Source organism: Anneissia japonica, unplaced genomic scaffold, assembly GCF_011630105.1.
Source record: "Anneissia japonica isolate Jap-2015-1 unplaced genomic scaffold, ASM1163010v1 scaffold9_len2422644_cov172, whole genome shotgun sequence".
In the NCBI taxonomy this organism is placed as follows: domain Eukaryota; kingdom Metazoa; phylum Echinodermata; class Crinoidea; order Comatulida; family Comatulidae; genus Anneissia; species Anneissia japonica.
The window spans coordinates 1,653,047-1,675,573 of record NW_022758107.1 but is presented as its reverse complement, the minus strand read 5'-3'; the positions used below and the strand labels follow the sequence as shown (position 1 = coordinate 1,675,573).

General features: G+C 33.9%; 1 protein-coding gene across 3 annotated transcripts in view; it reads left to right on the top strand.

Annotated features, from left to right (window-relative positions):
• Window positions 1-2,636: 2,636 nt before the first annotated feature.
• Window positions 2,637-22,527, top strand: part of LOC117125034 (protein prune homolog 2-like) — a 39,070-nt gene continuing 19,179 nt past the window's right edge. For all 3 annotated transcript variants that reach the window (XM_033271391.1, XM_033271393.1, XM_033271392.1), the window contains exons 1-6: window positions 2,637-2,882; window positions 9,118-9,219; window positions 12,534-12,936; window positions 13,247-13,402; window positions 17,066-17,175; window positions 17,478-20,609. In XM_033271391.1, coding sequence (XP_033127282.1) covers window positions 2,844-2,882; window positions 9,118-9,219; window positions 12,534-12,936; window positions 13,247-13,402; window positions 17,066-17,175; window positions 17,478-20,609 — 3,942 coding nt within the window. In that variant the 5' untranslated portion in view covers window positions 2,637-2,843. The remainder of the gene's footprint in view (window positions 2,883-9,117; window positions 9,220-12,533; window positions 12,937-13,246; window positions 13,403-17,065; window positions 17,176-17,477; window positions 20,610-22,527) is intronic.

Sequence of the window (22,527 nt, the reverse complement as noted above, 5' to 3'; positions counted from 1 at the left end):
TATATATACACTCCGGTATGTAGTGTAGGTTGAAACCATATCATTTAGACAACAGTGCTCGATGCAGGAGCAGAGCAATATAAAATCAAAACAAGATGACGCTTGGTTACAAATTCAACATGTAGCCTATGTATGTATACGCATCAGAGTTGAGTAATTGCATTGAGAAGGTATTTGCACATTGAGTTGTAATTACATTTTCAAGTTTGTCAAGTTTCAAGGTATACCGTAAAATCTCGAATTGAAGCCCCTGTGCTTCTTGATTTTTGTGAACTTTGGATGTGGGCTTCTTTTCGAAGCTACTTTTGCAAAGTGAAGAGGGTGGGGGAGGGGGGGCTTCTTGTCAAAATAAATGTTGTAAATTTTGAGAATTACTCTAGGCCTATAAAACAAAGGGCCACTGTAATATCAATCTGTATCAAAAAAAAATAAAAAAAGAAAGAAAGAAAGAAAGAAAAAGAAAAAAATGATAGCCCAGAACGCCTCAAATGTTATTTTCGGGCATCTAGAACACAAAAATTTCGGACCCCTGGGACATTGTTGTCTCGATCGGCCCAAATTTCGCCCCCCCCCCTTTCGGGGGGACGGACGCCACCCCCGGGGTCCCGGAGGCGGAGCCCCGGTGGGGATCCAGAGTGTGAGGGCCCTCGTGCACCTTCTGAGCATTTTTAAGTCTTTTTAAAACGATTTCAGGGAGTGTTTGTTGACAATACCGGGTAAGGTACATAAACAAAAATGTTAATAAAGTCACGTACAATTTGAGTTTCAACGTTAGGCATATGTTTAATTTGAGCACCTAACTATGTACACAAACTTTCCATTACTTAAACAACCAAATAATTAATAGGCATAGGCACACTGATCAATTTTTAGTAACGCGTCAGTAATACTTCACGTAAATACTGTCTAATGACTCAAGTTTACTGCATGACCGTTTTTATATTTTTAATAAAACCAATTTCCTCTAATTTTAAATACCAGTACATTTTCCCCTGATTCAATTCGAGATGGGTTTCTGTTAGGCCCATTGGGCTTCTATTCGAGGTTTTACAGTATCATATAAAACAAATATACAGAAGATATGGTACCGGTACTTAATACTTTATGAGCAATTACAGGGGCGGATCCAGAGAGGTTTAAAAGAGTGGGGGGGGGGCGGAAGGGGGTCGAAAGTTTGGCCGATCGAGACAACACTGTCCTAGGGGATTCGGAAATTTTTGCGCCTGAAAATAACATTTGAGGCGTTATGGGCTATCATTTTTTTTATTTTTCTTTCTTTCTTTTTTTAACCTCCCAAAACCGTACTTGAGTTATCTCGATGCTGTATTCGTCAGGAAATTTTATAGCAATGTTTTACCCACCTAACATGTTATCGAATACTCAGTACATTCCCAAATTTGAGGAAAAGAAATTTTGCAAGTGATTCGGGTAGGATTCGGGTAAGAGCTCCTTAGAAATCCCCCACTGGAAATGTTCGAAGCAAAACAATTACGCTCCAGCAATCACCACTCATATCACCTTACTTTTCGAGCGCCCCATTTAGTCATCAAAAATTAATCTGGTATTATTCTTCCTGGGGACGGGGGCTGATGTCGGCGCGAAGGTTGAGGGGATGATTAAGTGTCTTGCGTGGGGAGGGGTGGGGATTCTTTTTTTTTTTTTGCAAGTCGAATCGACGGAGCCACCAATTTTGACCCGACTATAGCATTTTTATTGAAATTTTCACACAAGCGCACACACACAACATATGATATTTATGTTTTATTACTCATATTATTCATATTATTATTTATATTAGTCATACAGTATTCATATTGTTAGGCCTATTCACTTACTGTATATTGTTCATAGTAGGGCCTTCAACTATTCATATTTTATTCATTCTGATCACATTGTTAATATTATTTGACGATTAGTATATTTTATATTATTATTATTATTATCAATTTAATTCCTATTATTATTATTATTATTATTATTATTTGGTTTTTTCATATTTTACTATTATAATTATCATTTGCATAAAAATATGCACAATAAAAATACAGTATGCTTCGTGCATCACCATCATCGTCATTAGGGGCCGGGGCCGAGTATATTTTATATTATTATTATTAATTTAATTATTATTATTATTATTATTATTATTATTATTATTATTATTATTATTATTATTATTTGGTTTTTTCATATTTTACTATTATAATTATCATTTGCATAAAAATATGCACAATAAAAATACACCACATTATCATCATCACCATCATCATCATCATCTTCACATAATCATCATATCATCACCATCACCGGCCTTCATCATCATTATCATCATCATCATCATCATCACCATCGTTATCCATCATTGTCATATTGATCATATCAATGTAACGTCATCATCACCATCTTCTTTATGCTCACCATCATTTCCATCATCATTGCAATTATTTTCATCGTTATTGCCATCATTATCATCAGCATTATAATTTATACCTCAATGGTACCAAGAGATGCCAAATCGTTAGAACTTCTTTTTTCACATAATTAATGACGTAAATTTAGGAAGGTCGGGTCACCAACGCTGCAGGTTGCACGCCCTCTCCTGATCCTCATCATCTATTATTAAACATTCGCATGTCCCCAACAATGCTGCTAGCAAGTGAGTCTTGGCGGAAGTTATGCGACAGCTGAGTTGAATTTTTGCTTTTCATGTTTACGTTTTGATGTCTACTTATTTGGTTTTAGCTCGCTAGAAGGTGGCTGGTCCAAGGATTGTATAGCACCCGAGAGCATTTATTTTATCTTGATGAACCTACTCCTTGCAGTTTTGGATTTAATTTCTCATCATGGAAGCGTTTCTTAGTCAGACGAAAAAAGAACTATCGGTACGTACCGTAGGCCTTCAAACGAGACTGCAATGTGAATCAACAGACTACCGGTAAAGATCTGTCATATAGCGGATTGGTCCCATTCTTGGGATGTCCGGTCCCAAATATTTACAATTGGTGTAATATAATAAATATGACAAATTATATAGTTCTAGCCTAGGTTGATTGGGCACTTGTATACCACATTATACTGGGGTCTCTTCTCGGAAAATAAAAAATTAAATAGGCCTAGGCCTACTGGCTTTAGAATTTGTAAAAAGTTTACTTGGTATGAATAATGAGTTCAGTAATCTTTTGCTTTTTTTTTTGTTGACATCGCCTGGTTTTCAGGTGGTAATGATGATTTTAACAGGAAACTGTATTGTATTAATTAGTAATCACTGATGCCTTAAAAATTATACTTCATAGTAAATGTATTGTATGATATATTGATAATCCGGATGCCTTATTTATATTTATTAAATGGCTTGTTTTGTATACATAAAAGGCATGCTGCTGCCAGTGTGCAAATATTCCCAATGAAAAAATATATTTAAACAAAAATGTATCATCATGATGATAAATAATTTTCATAATGGCTGTTCCACTTTCACTCCATCAGAATTTAGAGGAACTATAAAAAGTTAGTGATTGCTTTGAGAAAACATTGACGCATTTTCTATGACAAAAGTGATTAATGATGATAAAATTAAGAATATTGTCACACAGTCAGGGAAACAATTTTTTTAATGGTTCAGACAAGAAATGTGAGATGATAATAATTTGACAATTTTTGTAAAAGTTACACTACAGTATAAAAAAGAATTGGCCTACTTTGGAAGCATACATGTTCAGCTCAGGTTTGACTATACGTTGAATCTCTTTATTCTGTTGCAATGTTTGTTTTTTGACTTTTATATCATTTTTTGCAAACCTACTGCCGATGATTAGTGAAACAACTGTCGTTGTGAAAAAAAATTTAATTTAAAAAATCTTTAGCGAGTTCCAAAGTGTTCCACCTTTTGTGCCAAATGCTCATATTTAAAAAAAAAACACTTTCATTCATTCATTCATTCTTTATTCAGCCAAACATATACACTTACAAAAACAATGAAAATTGGACAAGCAATCAATTTTACAATATTACCTAGTTGGCTAGGATTTATAATAGGGATGAACACTCTATCTCAAAAGCCTACCAACCCAGTCTTAGAAAATAAAACATAGTATAAACATAAAATTTAAATTGGCTATAGGAAAACTAATTAAGAAATCATATTAATTAAACTACCTTACATGCATTCACTTACCATAATTTTGTAATTTCATTGTTCTGTACCTTTACAGTATATACTGTACAGTATACTGTAATCGGTATCCAGCCAGCAATAACATTAAATTCTTCAATAGTAAATAATAAAACATGCAGACAATTTTTAAACCAACTTAAAATGTTTTTAATAGATTTCTTTGAAGCTTGTGAACCAAGATGTAACATTTTATTCAGCATTTAATATTTTGAGTTGAACTGAAGCTCATTGTCAAGAGGTTTGTCTTCCCTTCCCAGTTCAGAAAACTTTTTTCTCATTTAAAACATGTCCGCTTCACATATAAGTGTAATGTAACAAGACCATACCTCCACGATGAGACTTTAATAGTTTCTGATTTTAAATACTGTACCTATAGGTTAATCGAGCATCACATTATTTTGTTTATTTACAGTGGCTTCTGAATATATGCTGGCCTTCTAGATTAAGCCTGAAACAGTGAAAGGTCACCCTTTAAAAAAGAAAAAATCTGAAAAAAAAGCCTGTCTTACAATTCCATTGTCTTGTGTTTAAGAATTAATGTCCTCCAGATTCCTGATTTACCTTTTATGACTAAAAGAAAACAACTCATGTTACACACTATTAATGTTTGGAGCCTTATTTTGAGGCGTATAGGACGCTACATTATTCTAATGGGTCCTGTGGGAGGACAGATTAGTTTCTGCTGAATATACTTCCAAATGTGAAAATAGTATGGTGAATACAGTACCTTTACAAATTAGAACAAAGGAAACCTTTTATTGACTGAGATGAACTGAAGATAAGTGGATTATTCCAAAACCAACAACTGATAGCATGGGCGTAGGCTGGGATTTGGGAAGGAACCCCCTCTTCATCCCCCATGATAAAAAATTAGCTAATTTGTGAATACTGTATTTACCTGGTTAAATCGACTACAGAAATTGCCTAATGTGTATTCTAGTAAGTGGGTTAAAATATTAAATAACCGATTAAGTTTTCATTGGAATAGGGATTTAGTTCTGCATTCTCAATTTCCACACCCTACAGCCCGTTTTATATCCCCCTCCCATGAGGCCAGCCCTTGGATAATATAAAAAGTGCAGTTTGGGTTGGGCCCTACTAGAATCATGCACTGTACAGTTACTGTATACTACATACTTTAAACTATGGAATTATCTTGAAAAATGTTACAACTCAATTTTCACAGTGTCTAGCCCAGGTAAATATTGTACATTTTTTATTTTGACATTTATCATTTATATGCAAATTCTAATTTCAATTTTCTTATTTTATAATATTAATTTTTAAGTTTATATTGCATTGCTTTGGTTAATTTTGTGTTGTTACAGCCCTGTGTAGGTATTTAAAGATATTGTCATTGGTCTCTCACAAAGAACAAAATCTTCCAACAAACTATTAAACCCACCTCAAGAAAATTTTGCATGTATTAAATTATTACAGTTTGTCAGTATTTCCTACTGTACTGTACTGTCTCTCTGATGTCAGTTAGCCATGAGTGTAGCATATCCTCCTAAATTGGGGTCTCCTACCCATGCCCTTATTAGTTAGCCATTTGGTTGAATAATGTTGAATTTTTATTTTACTGAAGACCTACAGTACTACACTACAGTACATATTATACTGGGACTGTTAGTAAATTATTTAACTTTAATTATTTCATGACATGAAATCAAAGTTAATAATTTAAATGTTCAGAATAACGATCACTCTCAATGGCTGTGTACAAATACCAACTGTTTTTTTTTTTATTGTCAGTGACGATTAGGTGCTTTTAAAATTTAAGGTGACTATTGCAACAAATAATGTCTAAATACTGTAGGACCTTTAAAGTGCCAAAAGCAACAAATTTTTATTAGTTAATATTTTATAAGTTCAAGTCACGAAAAATAAAAGTTTAAAACCAGGCTCAGGAGAAAAACATTTTTTTTTTATATGTTGTACAACTGATTCTTCTAAGACACAAGAGCATATTTGATGAAAACCTCGGGAGCTGTTTGTTAATGAGATACAGATTTTTGAATATTTAAAAACTGGGGGAAAGAGGCTGGTTACGCCCCTTTTCTCCCAGTTTTTTAATTGATATTTTGTTTTGTACCTGCATTGTTGTATTTACTGTTCTTAATACCACTGCCAGTGGTGTGCCTAAAATTGGCCAAATACAATTGAACACAAATATAAAAATGAAATGCTCCAGTACTGTACCACCAGTAAAAAAAACTGATTAAAATATAATTCATTCTGGAATGTATCGGGTAGGTACTGGTAGATATTTTCATAAGAAACAAAATTCCTAAGAATTAAATATAATCTTCTGGCTTTGAATTATCCCACACTGTTTATTTTATATTCAATACAATGGCATTACTCAAAATTTAGATTTTTGTGTAGAATGCTGGTTTGTATAGATACTGAATATTCATCCATCTACAAATACTCCCTTGGGGACAAATGGATTGCACAATCGTGTATGATTGCACTGTAATTTCCAATGACAGGCCATAATTCGCTTTATTATTATTTATTAATAAGTAGCTCTGCATAATACCATTGCCTGTATTTATATAAGAAATAAACAAAGATGGTAGAAAGAAAAATTTGAAAGCATATAAAAAAGAATAGAGTAAGTGAAAATAAATTTATGCGTATTTTGCATTGTAATCTATAGTTAATTGATTAAGCTGTGACTCACAAGAATCCTCTGTCTAATTACTAAATTAGACAAACACTAATTTAATTAAATTATCTGCATAATTGTAAAAAGTACAATATATTAGACTGGAATTACTATATTTAGCCTGTCAAGGGGCATTCATATTGAAGTAGTGCTGTAATTTGTAATTTTGGCACTCAGACTAGAAGGCAGTAGGGAAGGCCCCTTTTCCCTTGGATCTGGATTTGTCATAATCCGGAAAAAAACAGATACCTGCATTAATACATTAAAGTGATGCAGGTCATTTTTTCATTTTGCATATTAATATTCTATGATTTATATTTAACAGGCTCTAGCTACTGTTTTTTGATATACCAGAACATTAGCATTTAAAAGATAGCCAAGCTGAATTCATATGTTATCTATAAATCCCTGTACGCTCTCCTGATTTTCTTGTCATAAATATTATCGATAACGTTGTCCAAAGTCTATGACCTGGAGGTATTGCTGTACAGTTGTCTAGCTGGTCTGGATGGCTTCTGCCTCATTGATTGATCCACTGTGTGCTATAACATACAGTAGATAACTCTGCATATCTAATGAATGCAGAATATAGGCTACTGTATGAATGTGTTCCCTGTTGTTTTACTTGTACAAAAAATCATGTGTTTGAATGAGTTTTGCCCACACTTATCATGTTTTGTTTTTTAATGACAAATACTGTACCTGTAAACGTTTATTTATGATGACGTAGGACCTATGATAGGCCATATCGAACTACAGGAATACGTGAAATAGGTAACATGGGAACGGGCATGGAAAGCACACGCCAATATTTTGATAAGCGCCGCTTTCAAAAAGCTCTGCTCGTTAATAAACGCCGCACTGAAGTCTCCAAAAAATTTTTAAGTGCTGGGACGCTTATTCAAGGATTTATGGTATCCATCTATCTATCAATCGTTCCATTTACAGTATATGGCACCATTCTAACCATGGGCGGATTTAGATTGGAGGGGAGGGCCAGCCAAATTAAAAAAAAAAAAAAAGATAAAGAAAGAAAAAGAAAAAAATTGATCGCCCAAATGGCTTTAGAGGTTATTTTCAGGCGTCTAGAACACAGAAATTTTGCAGTAGCGTGCCCTAGACCCCTTAATAGGGTATTGTTATCTCAATCGGCCTTACTTTCGGCTACCCTTCCACACTCCTACCCCCCTCCCCCCTTTGGACATCTCTGGATCCACCCTGCTAACTGTCGTTGCTTGTGATGCCATTCCAAAAAAGAGATTAAAAAAAGGTGCGTCTTGAGTAGTGAATTAAAACTGTCATATGAAGATGATACCACCTTGATTGATTGATTGTTTAATCACGTATGTTCAGTCAATTTGGAATTTTCCACTAACAAACACTTATTTTTCTTTATTTAATGTTTAGCACGTCATAGCAAACATTGTTATTAATCCTCAAAGAAACTTCATAAGGTTCATCGTCTCTTGAATGTTTAAAAAAATGACTTGAATTTTAAACGCATGTCTGAAACTTGAGTGTATAGCTTTGAAAAAAAAATTCATCAAATCAAAATTGATTTCACCTGAAGGAACAATGAAAGTCACAAGGCATTAATAATTAATTAGAAAGACCAGGCAGACAGAATTTGTCCGCAATTTAAAATGGTACATTCAATCAAATTAAATTGATTTTGTTAGTAGTAATGATAAAATATAAAATAGAATGAACAATGAACAATGAAAATGACATGACTAGATAATGATTATTGTGTAAAAATATGCATAAAAAATTTCTAAGAAGTGAACAGAATCTCTGATAATATTTACCGTAGGTAAATGTGGTTGAAGAAAATGTCATTTACTGTATACTGATCATTGCAAAAAAGTATGTGCAGTGGTGTATATGTATAAAGAGTCTTGAAATCAATTGGGTGGGGGAGGCTGGGGAGTGCTGACGGGGTGTGTGAAGGTCAAGTGGAGAGGCTTGATGGTTAAGTGGGTGCGCTAGGTCACAAAATATGGTATTTTTAACTACATGAACAAAATGTAATGCTCTGTATATCCACAGGAGGTGACTGGAGGAGCCAGCTTTTTGTAGGGGGTGGTGGCACTCCTGCCCATCCCCTTAGATACTCTATGACACTGAGTCTATGATTTCAAAAAATGGCACAGTAGGCAGGCAACTATTCAAATGTTATGACTGAGACAACTTCACGTCGTCTCAGATCAAGAATTGATATTTGTTATGCAAACAACATTTGATAATTACATTTTTGCCTTTATCCTAGGAATTGGCATCATTCAGCAAAATAAATATTGTTCTTGGAAATGAGTCATGTGACTTGGATTCAGCTGTAAGCGCCATTGTTTATGCTTTCTACCTATCTCAGGTAAGTTGCAGTGTTAACGTTTATTTTCTTCAGTTTTTAAATGCATTCTATTAAGTGAAAAAATATTTATTTATTGTTATTATTATTATGATGTTATTATTGTTATATTATTATTATTATTATTATTATTATTATTATTATTAATAATATTATTTTTTTTTGTAATTTTGTATTATTGTTGTATTAATAGTATTTGTTATTGTAAAGCTTGGTTTCCATAAAAATTTCTACACACTATCGCCAACTCCTTTTGGCAACCCTAATAGGTCAGCTGAACCTGGGAGCGCTCCCGATTGTATCGGGGACAGCTGCAGAGTGGAATGATTGCAGTGAAAACGCTGTAGCGATTGTATAAAAACCGAGGTTCAGTTACCATTGTTATTTGTGGTGTTGTTTAAGAGAGTTGAATTGTTCATGCTACATTTTAGTCGTTAACAAATTTATGAATTTGAATTCAAGTCACATGACTAATTTCTAAGAGCAATATTTACTTTGCCAATTCCTAGGATAAACTTCTGAACAATTCTAGAAAGGTAAAATTATGTATTACTGATTGGTATTTTTTTTATACCACAATGGTTAATGTACTACTGTATATAGTATTCAGTTACATTAACTATGTAGATGGTAATGGTATTCATTACTGTCCGTGCACTGCATAACAACTCTCTGTATAAATAATTATTTAACAATATGCACAGTACCCTGGGAGTACTCCAATTCCAAATCTCTATTTTACTGTTGTTTGTACAGTTGGCAGTATGTTAGTTATCTATACATTTAACATAGTATTTAGTTTATTCCATTATGCATCTGTCCTAGGAAAAAAAGTTTGTTCTGAAATAATTGTGGTACAGTATGCTACTGAGGATAGAGTAGGTACAGTACAGTATATCACCAGATGCATATATTCAGTGGCAGAGTATGGGGACATTAGGCTCACTTTCTCCCCCCCCCCATATGTCCTCTTATGTTCAAGGTCATCCCACTGGGGTGGTATCCCACTGGGGTGGTGTCCCCCGGTCGTCGGGGGGAAAAAGCATAATTCGTCGGGGAGAAAAAGAAATTGTTTGTATTTTCTACATATTATTGGACTCTAAAATCGATTAAATAAGCCGTTGAAACCCCTAAATTGTCAAAATTTCCAAGAGACCACTTTCTTAACCTTTCAATCGAAGCTTGACCACGCCCACTTTGGTTTCGTCGTGGAAATCTGACCCCTCGTCGGGGCATCGGCCACCCTGTCGGCCCCCTCGTCGGCCAAATCCTGGCGCCACCCCTGTCGTCCCATCCATTCAGGAGGTGGTTTAGTGATTCTAACAATCATTTTTATGTGGCCCAGACCAGTGGTGACTCCAGAAATCTGCCTACAGGAGGGTCCATCAAGTTCGATAGTGGAGTCAGAATCAAATATCTGGCTAGAGCCTCAGTCAGGGAACCAGAATAAAAGCCCTGCTGGGGTTCACGGTTAGAAATCTTACGGTTTAGCATGGCCCTAATTTGTGCCCTGAGAACACAGTATTAGGGATTGGCAATCACACTGGATCAGCAAATTGATATTTTAAATCCGACTACCTCGTCGTGGCATTGGTTGATGGGGCCCATGCATGTTGGTCAGAATATCAAAGATACAGTAGGCCTACTGCATGTCTCCATTTCTCTACCTGAGAATATAGACCGCAGATCATCAAAGTAAATGATGTTTTTTTTAATTGAATTTAATAAAACTAGAAATAAATAGAAATAAACTGCCAAGTAAATTGCAATTATATGTTTAATAAGAAATTAATTATAATAAATTCAATTTTTTAGTATACAGTATTAAAAATGTATGATATTGGCTAATGTGACCCAGATATTCAGGTTTTGTGCATTGGTACTACACAACTAAAGTATTTTATTCACAAAATGCTTTTTCTACACAATGGTAATTGATTAGGTTTTCTTGAGTCAATCAAAATCAATAAGCTTCATTGTAAGGAACTTTAATTAATAAGCATCCTACGACTCAATTTCATACCTAACAACGTTAATATTGAACAGTAGTACTGTTGTAAGATGTATAAGTAACAGGCCATCAATTTAACAATATTCTTAAATTAGTACTGCTTAAACCTTGCTTCAAATATTGTAAATTTATCAGTAGTAAAGCTATATCGGTCATGATGTAAACAAATTGAGTATTTAAAGGATTTTTGTAGTAAAATGTCTGTATCTTTCAATGTTTTTCGATCTATTTCTGATTGGAAATTTATATGATCCTTTTTTAATTATTAGTTATGATAGTAAAATAAAAAATATTTTTGAGAATTTGTGTTCATATAGTACCTCTTGAAAACACATGCAATATTTTTTATACCAATGTCAAATACTTTACTTTATGGCCCATATCTCCAAATGTTATGAAAAACATTACCATGTGATGAAACACAATCTTATAATTACACCTTACAGTAAGAAAGAAGACATAATTCTTTTTATAAGATAACTAAAATTTTAAAATGTTAAAGCCTACTCATATAATTCTGTAATAAAGAATGAATTCAAATGTGAAAGTTCATTGGCATCAAAATAGAATGTTAAGCTCAGAGTAATCTAAAATCTATCACCCAATATTCAATTCTCTATGTACACCAGTACACCAGGGAATTTTTTGTTGAAGTTCAGTACTGTGCATCAGTTACTTAATTACACCTTTCTTGATATTGGATAATAATATTTCTGGAATTGGATTCTATGTTTCATGTGCTGCAGATACTGTACAATGCATGTATTCAACACCTTTTGAAGATTTAAGGCTGGCCAAGCATGACTATGCAACTGTAAAATAATAATAAATACTATCATAGTTACTTTTCTAAACTGAACCATCAATATTTCCTTCATTTCAATGTTACTGCTATATTTTCTTGTTTTCTGTTGCACAATTCTATGCCGCAAATGGGCAAAATATGGCCCACGGGCCACATGCGATCCCTCAGCAATTTTGTTGCAGCCCGCGCCAACCTTACAAGTGCAGCTTGATGGTCGCCTTTGGCTTGAAGACTCTAATATTTTTACGGCCTGAGACACCAATAATCTGTAAAAAGTAATATTAAATCTGACCGTAAAGCGGTATAAAAGCAGTGCATGAAGGTTTTTATGAGAAATGTCAAAGTTCGAGTGCGGGCCAATAGTGTTAGATAAAAAAAAATTCATTTTGACCCACCGACCCATTTGTATGCCCGCACTGTTTTGCAAACAATGGTTTGAAGTTGACTCCATACCAGAAATGTAATTTATTATTTTGATTGTCTTTTCTTGTCATATTTTAGAAAGAAGACAGTCCACAGAAACCTTGCATTCCATGCTTAAACATTAACCGAGAGGATTTGGCCCTAAGAACTGAAACGGTGCACTACCTTGAGAAAAACAACATCAACTTGAATCACCTCACTTGCCGAGATCAAATAAATTTAGGAGAATTGCATCGGGATGATAGACTTAACTTGTACCTTGTTGATCATAATACACTACCTGGGAAGGACAGTGAAATTGAAGGAGCTGTTGTAAAGGTCTTGGACCATCACCAAAGCAACCTTGTTGGTGACGACGCACCTGATGGAGTTATTGAGTTGGTTGGGTCATGTTGTACATTAGTTGCAGAGCATCTGCTACAGGAAGATCCAAATTGGGTTTTGCAAAATGTTGATGAAACAATTGCCAGTTTGTTAATAGGTAGGATTCATGTTCTAAAGTACTTTTGATATTTATTAAATATAATGGAGTTGTGGTTAAGGTGCTTGCCTTCTAATACCAGGGTCCTGGGTTCAATTCCTATGAAAGCAGGACGTTTTCTCAAGACTAAAACAACTCCACTCCCTAAGCATCAAGAAGAGGTTATTGGTAAGTTATATGCTGTTGGTTGCGAATTATGTATGTTTATGTGATAAATGTTATGATGACATTAATTATGCAATAAAATAATAATTATATTCAAAATAATTCATATCACTATTAATTTTCATGTCACTGTATGTTTTTTCAGGAACTATTTTGTTTGACACTGTAAATTTGTCTGAGTCTGCTGGACGGGCCACTCCTAAAGACATCAACATGGTTGAAAATTTACAGAAATTTTGTCCAGATATAAATCAAGAAGAGATATATCAGGAGATACATGATGCGAAGTTTGATGTTGCAGGTAAAAGAACTATTGTGTTTGCATTTTGTATCAATCTTAGTGGCATATCTAGGGTGCGCAGGGATCCAAAAAAGCTTGTCTTCCCCAAAAATGTAGTAAAAAATTACCTCATTTCACCTTTTTTGTGAGTTAGTGCCTCTCCAAGTTAATCACCGAGTCCTAACTTCATCTTCGCACCCCGCCCTTAGTCCCTTCCCTCCCCATTTCAAGACTCCTTGACATGCTCAATCAATTTTGTTTGAACACGCTCTGGACTAGTGTGCTCAACTGCGCTGCTAAATCAGTTGAAAGCGTGTTTGACAAATGTGCAGGCAACTGATATATAACACCTGCGATCGTGAACATGCCAAAGCAAGGAGAATTAATTGATTAAAATGAGAAAACAAGAGCATGAAGAAAAATTAAACACTAAAATGTGCTTGGAAATTTAACATTTAATGGTATTTGTTTGAGCTTTTTTTGTGGTAAATGCTGTTTCAGTTTTTAGGTACATGTACATATTTTGTTTTATGAAATGTTAATACTGTAGTTCGTTCACCATCTTTACCTAGAAGGCTACTGTATCTATTAACTACATTAAAGCTGATAATTTGGCATGTTTACAACATACTATGCATTATAATCTGAAAATAAGTGTACTGGTAATACCAACAGTGTACAAGATTTACACATATACAAACATTGACAAATTATTGAAAAAGCTAACAATATGCTTGTTTTCTATTACTAATGTTAAATACTATAGTTTCTTATAAGTTGACATCATACAGATTCAGTAATTATGAATGGGATTGTTTAAACTCTGACATATGGTAATTGTTGTTATTCACTGCTAAACTAAATGTTGCTTTCAGAGTAAAGACAGGACTTATTAAAATAATGACACTATACAGTAGAACCCCTCATTTACGTACGGCATGGGCCCATAGCCGTTCATAAATTCGGGTATTCGTAAAATCGGGGTTGACCCAAATTCCTATATATTTGCACTGATACTACCTACACTGGCATAAACTAGGCCTAGGCTAGGCCTACAGACTTACGCAGCTAATTCTGAGGGGGCCTATAGGCCTACAGTTGGCAGATTCTAAGCATTCTGATCCCACTCTAGGCACTGCACAAATTTGTTTTTATCAGACATTTTTACCTTCTTAAATACCTAGATCGTAGATTTTATTCCAAAACAACTTCTATAGATACTTGTTTATTATATATATTGATCATTCAATAAAACAATCAAGCACTATGTTGAATTGTTAAGCTAAAAACGATGTTTGAAAGAGAAGTAAAATTTGTCGCATGCACATGTGTGAAACCATAAAAAACACTGACTTTGAAGAGGCTCGTTAGAGGGCCTCCTTCACTTGAGAATTACATAGTTCTGTACTGTATAGTATGGTGTGTTGTGTTGTATGCATGGTAATAACAGGTACAATTCGAGCAGGTTTTTTTTTTTTTTTTTTTAATCTTTCGCTTCAATTTTTATGACGTCATCACCTTTATATTACGTTTGTAAAATCTGGAATTCGTAAAATCGGGGTTCGTAAATGAGGGGTTCTACTGTACTATATTTTATCTTTTAACATTAACCTATTCTGACTGATACAACAGTGTATTATCACATGAACTGACCAACTAGTGTGGTCAGTGTATTAATAATTTAGTAATATACTTTTATCATTATTTTTATGATAATAATTATGACTGTTTAATAAATCAATGAAATTATTAAATGATAAATAATTATGACAGATAATATCATTTTTTTTTTAAAATAAAAGACATTATAACAATAATGATAGGAATAATAACTTTTATACAAGTAACAATGCAAAAAAATTATAATAAAACAATAGTATGAAAGATGTGAAGGAGCGAAATACTGAAGATGAGTGTAACAGCCTTTGTTTGTTATTGATAAGTAGAGTTGTTGCTTGTGTTTAAAAATGCTTTCCTTCAAATCTCATGATCCTTCTCAGACCCTGTCAAAATCCGAACATTTTTACTGATGAATTAAAATGCTCCACTCTCAAAGCCTCACCATGAGACTTGCTTTGAAGCATACTATTAAAGTTCTATGAGCTTAAGCAAGCTACTGAATACTCCTTTGTAAGAAATATAAAATAAAATATAGTATATTGACAACAATACATAATAAACCATAAAATGAAAAGAAATATGATGCAAAACAAAATACTGAAAATAAAAAAAATGATTAATGTGGATTCTACATTTGATCTTGTTGGTTTTTGCTATTATTAGTGAAAATATTGAATTGAGATGCATTAAGAAACAAACTGCTTAATGGCCTATTCTCATTTAGACCAAAGAAAATGAGACATTTCTAAAAGTCAGTCTCCTTGTAAATTGGAAATTGCTGGGCTATCAGAGATAAAAAGCATAGGAATTATCATATAAATAGTGTGATAGGTATGACTATGGTGTTTTGTATTCTTTGTTGGAGAATTTCAGTTGAATTATATTTTTTGGAGCTGGATGCAGTAGGTAGAAAAAAATGAAAGAAATGTAACCAGTAATAATTTAAATAAATTTCTGTAATTTCTTTGCCCTTTACTCTACCTACTCTCCCCCAAAACAACTTAACTGAAATTCTTGGAAATACATCATATACATAAACATTCATATGGTAAACTGCTACCATATGTTATTTATATCCTATTGGGGGACATCTACTTTCATATAAGAAACAATATTTAATTAATTAATAATTAATCAGTAATAATTTAAATATTAATTTAAGTTATGAATGTTTTGTTTACACCAGTGTAGGTAGATGTTTGTCCCAGCAGTATTTATTGATTTACTACATGTACTTTGTTTTAATGGCCCGCATTGAAAATTTAATAATGTGAGAAATATACAACTCGGATACTAAACTACTAAATAAACATTTCCCAATAGGCTTCTATCATAAAAAATGGAATTAATAGTGGATTTGCTTAACTTCAGTTATTTGATACTGTGTATTTTTTATTTGAATGCCGAAAAGTACATTGAAACGAACATTTACTGTAGCATTGACAGACAGTAGTTTATTCTTCAGCTATTTCAGCATTATATCATAATTCTTATTCATTATTGAAATGCTATATTACTAATTCTCTATCAAGTTTTCATCAACAGATACCTATGATTTGCCCATATATGGGATTGATATGACATCTTCATGCCTATATATGTGACGAATGTGACTAGGTCCCCGGTTCGATTCCTATCGCTGCTCTCCTTGTGTTTCAGCTGGAGGGCTGAAATACAATTTACGATAGCACACAATCTTTCGGATGATGTCCTGTGTGCAATATGGCCCATGTGTACATTAAAGAATGCAGTACACTCTCCGGAAAAGGGTAGGGGATTGTCTCCAGGTATACTGGCCAATTCAACACCAGACGGACCCCACTGGAAACAAGTCTTCAGACTTAGTGGGTTATCCTTGGTATATCACACCAAAATACTTCCACTTCACTCCTAAACTAGATCGTCTAGTCAATGGCTGCCAATAATTGATCTATTTTTCAGTGGCTAAATTTATTATAAGAACAACCCACTTATCTTTATAGATCTTATCTCATCTCATCAAATATGATCAAATGATACAATTGATTTAAATATTTTTTTTGTACTTTAAATCATTTTTCACAGGATTATCGACCTTTGACTTGCTTCGTAAGGATTTTAAAACTGTCTCAAGTAGAGGAGCTGACAATGCAAAACAAACAATTGGTATTAGTTCCATAACAATTGAGATGGAGGTACAATTTTTTTTAAATATATTTTTAATATCATCCCCTATCAAATTTATGTATTCAGATGTAACATTTATTGACTAAATAATATTTAAAATTCTGAACAAATGTTAAAAAATTGCCATAGTATCAGCAGTCTCTTATACTACTGTACATCTCAAACATTTTACAGGAGATACATACTAAATGATGAACTTCACAAAATATTCTTACTGAATTACCAATGTCTTCACATGATTGAGGCATAGGAGGTCAATGAAAATTATAACAGATTTTGTAGTGTTTAATCTGATTTCATTTTTCCCCAGAAAATTCTGAAACGACCAGATATGCGTGATGATTTTGCAAGCTTTTGTACAAGTAGAAATTTGCAGATTCTCATCTTAATGACAATATCAATTGACAGCGATGGAAATGCAGAGCGATGGCTCCTCCTTTACAATCCTGGAAGTTCAATATGTCAAGAATTGATCAGTAATCTGAAAGATGACCAGCAACTATTTTTGTCGATCATGAATGATGAGGAAGAAGGAATCACTTTATTCAAACAACAGAATTCAAAAGTATCCAGGAAAGTTGTCATGCCTGTACTGCAAGAATTCTTAGATAAGAAAAAATCCAATGAAGCAGATTTCCTCACAGGAAACTTTAATAATAGTGCTCTTGTGGATTTCTCTGGAGGGGATGTAGCTTCCAGCAATCTCTTAGATTTTGATCCTTTTGGAAGCCCTGCAACAACAAGTTTTGAAACGCAAAAGGTGGAAGAGGTTAACACTGATCCCTTCGGAGGTCTTGATTTACTTGCTGGAGGAAGTCTTGAATCTGGACAAAAGTCTTCAGATTTTTCATTTGATCCTTTTGCAACAATTGTAGAAGATGATCCATCATTTACCACACCAAAGTCTCCTCTGTCACCTTCTGGACAGGATGGTTTTACAGATTTGTTAGGATTGGATCCCTTTGGAGTTCCACAGCAGCCACAGAGCAGTTCAGGTTCATTTGACCCTTTTCAAACAATATCTCCAAGCTCAGATTCATTTAATAGTCAAGAGGATCTACTAGGTGCACCTCCAGCATCAGCTGACCCATTTGATTTATTCTCTAAACCTACAAACCAAGATTCCACTCTACAATCAGCATATCCCACTGATTTGTTTAACAATGGTCTGTCAACAGCTGATCCCTTTTCTGTAGCTTCTAATCCAGTTGAAAGCTCCAGTGAGGAAGTATCAAACAACTCTACTAAATTTTCTGGTGTGTTTGATTTACTAGGAGGACAATCAGATGCAGTGATGGGAGGGAAGAGCGACCAAACTCTTCAGACGACAGATAACTCAAAATTGTCCGAGGACAATGGCAGTTTCAATAGCTTTGAATTTGTTGATAAATTAGACTGTTTGGAGGAGAATAATCAGGATTTGCCTGTCTCTTACATTCCCAAACATGTCCCACCGACTCCACAGAATTCATATTCAGACATGAGTGAACTTCAGAAGAGTGCTTCAAATAAAGACTTTGATCATGATGAACTCTTCAAAATGGTCCAAAAACTTGATTCTCCAAGTGATGATAACATCATTGTTATCACAAGTAATACCAGTCATCCTGATAGTTGGGAGGAAAATGGATTTGAAAATGATTCAAATGCTATCAATGGCTTGGAAGATGTGAAACAAAAGTCCTTTAATACTGATGAAAATACTGCCTTGTACAATAGTAAAAATTCTAACAGCAATCAACAAGACAGAAGCCCAACAAGTGATAAATCATCCCCAATTGAAAATGTTGATTCTCCAATTGGTGCCAACAAATCGAGGACTACAAGTTGTGGTAGTGAAGGTTCTGCCAGCTTTACTGATGACATATCTGACTCCTCAAGTGGGGACTCTTATTCCCTTAATGAGATTCCTCAATATGCAGTGCATCATGCAATTACTGAGATTCAAGAGGAAGATGAGGAGGAAGTTGAGGAGGACAATGTAAATATTGATGATAAAACTAATATTAGCAAATCTACTATGGACATTGTTCCGAATATTAATGAGCCTTTAATGCAACCAGTGATACAAAATGGAGTAGAAGAAAATCATGGACAGGATGGTCAAACATTGATTCCTGCAATTATCATAGATGAGGTGCAAAAAAGACGCAATTCTGTGGAAGAAGTTGAAGTTCCTTACATTGTGGTTGAGGAAGTAGAAACTATGAACTTCGATGATGATGATGATGATGATGATAAAGAAGAAGAAAGTGCAGTGAAACATCCACCCACCCAGCATAAAGAGGAAGTCACTTACGATGCAAGTGAAGAAACACCGGCATCTCAAATTAGGAATAATGATAGTCAAACAGAAACATCATCTCATGTTCTTGAAAGAGTTGATAGTGAAGCTGTTGAAGAATATGTGGAACAGGTTGTTGGTGATGCTATCAATACAATAAATATGGAAGAAGGAGCAGTTAATGGACAATTTAATAATGATCATGATATCCAGACAGACACATCTTCTGCAAGGCTGCAGAGGATTGACAGCGAAGCTGTAGAAGAATATGTGGGACATGTAGTTGAAACTTCTGTTAACGCTCTAATGCAGGAGGCTTCAAAACAGATTGAACAACCAGAAAGTGAACATTTTAACTCTCACCTTCCCACTGATAGAAATCAAGGAATTGTGGATGATGTTGTTACAGGATCTTCACCAGTACTTGAAAGGAATGACAGTGAGGCTGTAGAATTATTTGTCGAGCATGTAGTTGAAGCAGCTCTGGGTACGATGAAGACTGAAAGATCAATAGCAGATGAACAAGTGCAACACGAGGAACACAACTCTGCTGCTGGTAGTGATATTATTAGCATGGAGACCAGATATAATCCTGAAAGAGAAGATTTAGAAGACGAAAGAGTAATAGAAGTTGTTGAAACTGCCAGTACTGAATCGCCTGTCAACTCACAACCAGTTATAATTCAGTCAGATCAAGTCATGCCATCTGATTCTGTTGAGGCAAGTGATGTCAATCAGGAATCACCCAGTGAAAATAAAAAGGTATTAGAGTTGTCAATGGATTTAGATATGGATGAGGAAGATAATGACAGTGATGTGGAGTCCAGAGAGAGATCATCTTCTGCTGTTAATGTTATTGAAGAGATGGCAGCAGCAGCTGCCAACCTTAACAAGGAGCCTCCAAAGAGACCTACCGAATTACAAGATGGTGTCCTTAGCATTGATGATTCCTATAGTTCACCTGTAAGTGGTCTCAGTTTTGATGCCCTTACACCTGATGAAGAGGTGGACATTGTGGGAACACTAGAATCCTCTGTGCCACATGAGAGTACGCCAAAGAAGCCGGTGGTAGTTGATGATGATGTCAAGCAGAAGATCAGCTTTGACTGGAATGAGGATTCAGATATCTTTGCAAAAGCTGAAGAAAGACAGAAAATGGTAAAATAATTTACATTATTTTTTCTACATTTCTTATTTACTATATTATGACCAAGAGAAGAATACAGATGCTGATGTTTTGTCAGAACTTTGTGTTCCTGGTCGTATTCTGTCCTTAAAAAATACCTGTATAGTGCCACACAATCTGTAATGAAGACAAAGGCTATTGGTTATGATGAAAGAAATCATTGCACCCTTCGTAAAAGAACTGAAAATTGTATCTCCCAGTATATCACCCAATTCAATACCAGGAGTTGCATTGCACTGCAGTGGCCATTGCCAGTCCACAATGGCCAGCCTAAATTTCCTAATTCTCTACTTCAAAATAATTGAATTAATATTCATTGAAATTCATTAATATATTATGTGTTGCTTGTTCTCTAAGAGCTCTAATTTGTAAATGGATGTTTGTGGCACAGTGATAAATTGTTGGCCTTTTGGCGGAAAGATCCTGGTTCGAGTCCAAGTGCAAGGCATTTTATCTCTCTCTCTCTCTCTCTCTCTAATTGGATACTTTGTAGGCTTGGATATTAAACTGATTCTAGCTACATCATTGTGGAATGCATCCCCACAGAGTATGTGCTCCATATGATATTTGATCCAGTGACATGGGTAGTAATGTCAAGTGCATCAACACATCGCTGTGCACTTTATTAAACTAATATTATTATTTTAAAAAATAAACCTTTCATTTAACACATTTGTTTTAATAATATTAAAATTTGCATCATTTATATTGAAATAATGAAATTTAATTTTATATCAGTGCAGTATTTCAACTTTCAAAAATATTTAAATATGAAATTTAAAGTAGCTGTGCACTTTATTGTTAATTTGGAAAATAAAATCTGTATTTTAACATATTTATGTTAATAATTTTAAAATTTATATCATACATTAAAATAATTAAATTGTATTTTGCATCAGTATAGTATCAAATTTCAAATTATTTATTTTAATCCTTTAAATTTTTTACAATTATTTTTTTTCTTTATGTATAAAGTATGATTGTTTATAGTGTAATATAACTTATCTATTTTTCATAAAAAATAAAGAATATAAAGTAATTTAACTAAATTCACATTTAGTATTTCAATTTCAAATTAATGATTTTAATCATTTAACTTTTGTACAAATATTTGTTTCTTCATATAAAATATAATTGTTTAATTTAAAATAAGTACATTATCCAATATTCATCAGAATATATAAACTAATTAATTTATGTAAATCCACATTTCATAATCTTTTTTTAATGGTCTCATTTCATCCTCAATTTTCATGATTGAATTTTGGAGGTAAAACATCTATATTATCTATATCATAATCTATCTACATATTAAGCATCAGCAAATTTACTTCAATTGCCTAATAGCCTTTCAGTATGATTGTAACTGTCAGTGTAATTTGGAACACTGCAAAGCAATTATTTTGAAAACCCTTAAATATGATTGACCCTCAAAATGAGTACAAATCATTGATTGGGGTTATAGGTTAAACACAGCTGCTGTTAATGTTAAACTGATAGCTATCACACACAGTGTGTACAGTATATGCCATCCAAGTAATAGTCACCATTTAATTAAAACTATAGTTTAATAGCCATGTCTGCTGAGATTAAGGTAAGAGTTTGACCCAGTTAATTTTGATCGGTGGACAATCACTCTGCATTAAAGATCCTTCCCTCCCTCAACTCCATTCAGATATTTTGATCCTGTTTCCACTAGAGAAGTCTGAAATCCAGGTTACAGTTTTCACATTCCCTTTGAGAAATATGTTTACTTAGCTGTTAATGTGTTTATTTGCGCGAACGTTTCCCTTGTGAGGTACAGTATACATTTTGTATGCTTATCGAAATGAGGTAAAAATTTGTTACATTATACTTTTCTCTGTCTCAGCACTTAATTAAAGTTTAAAA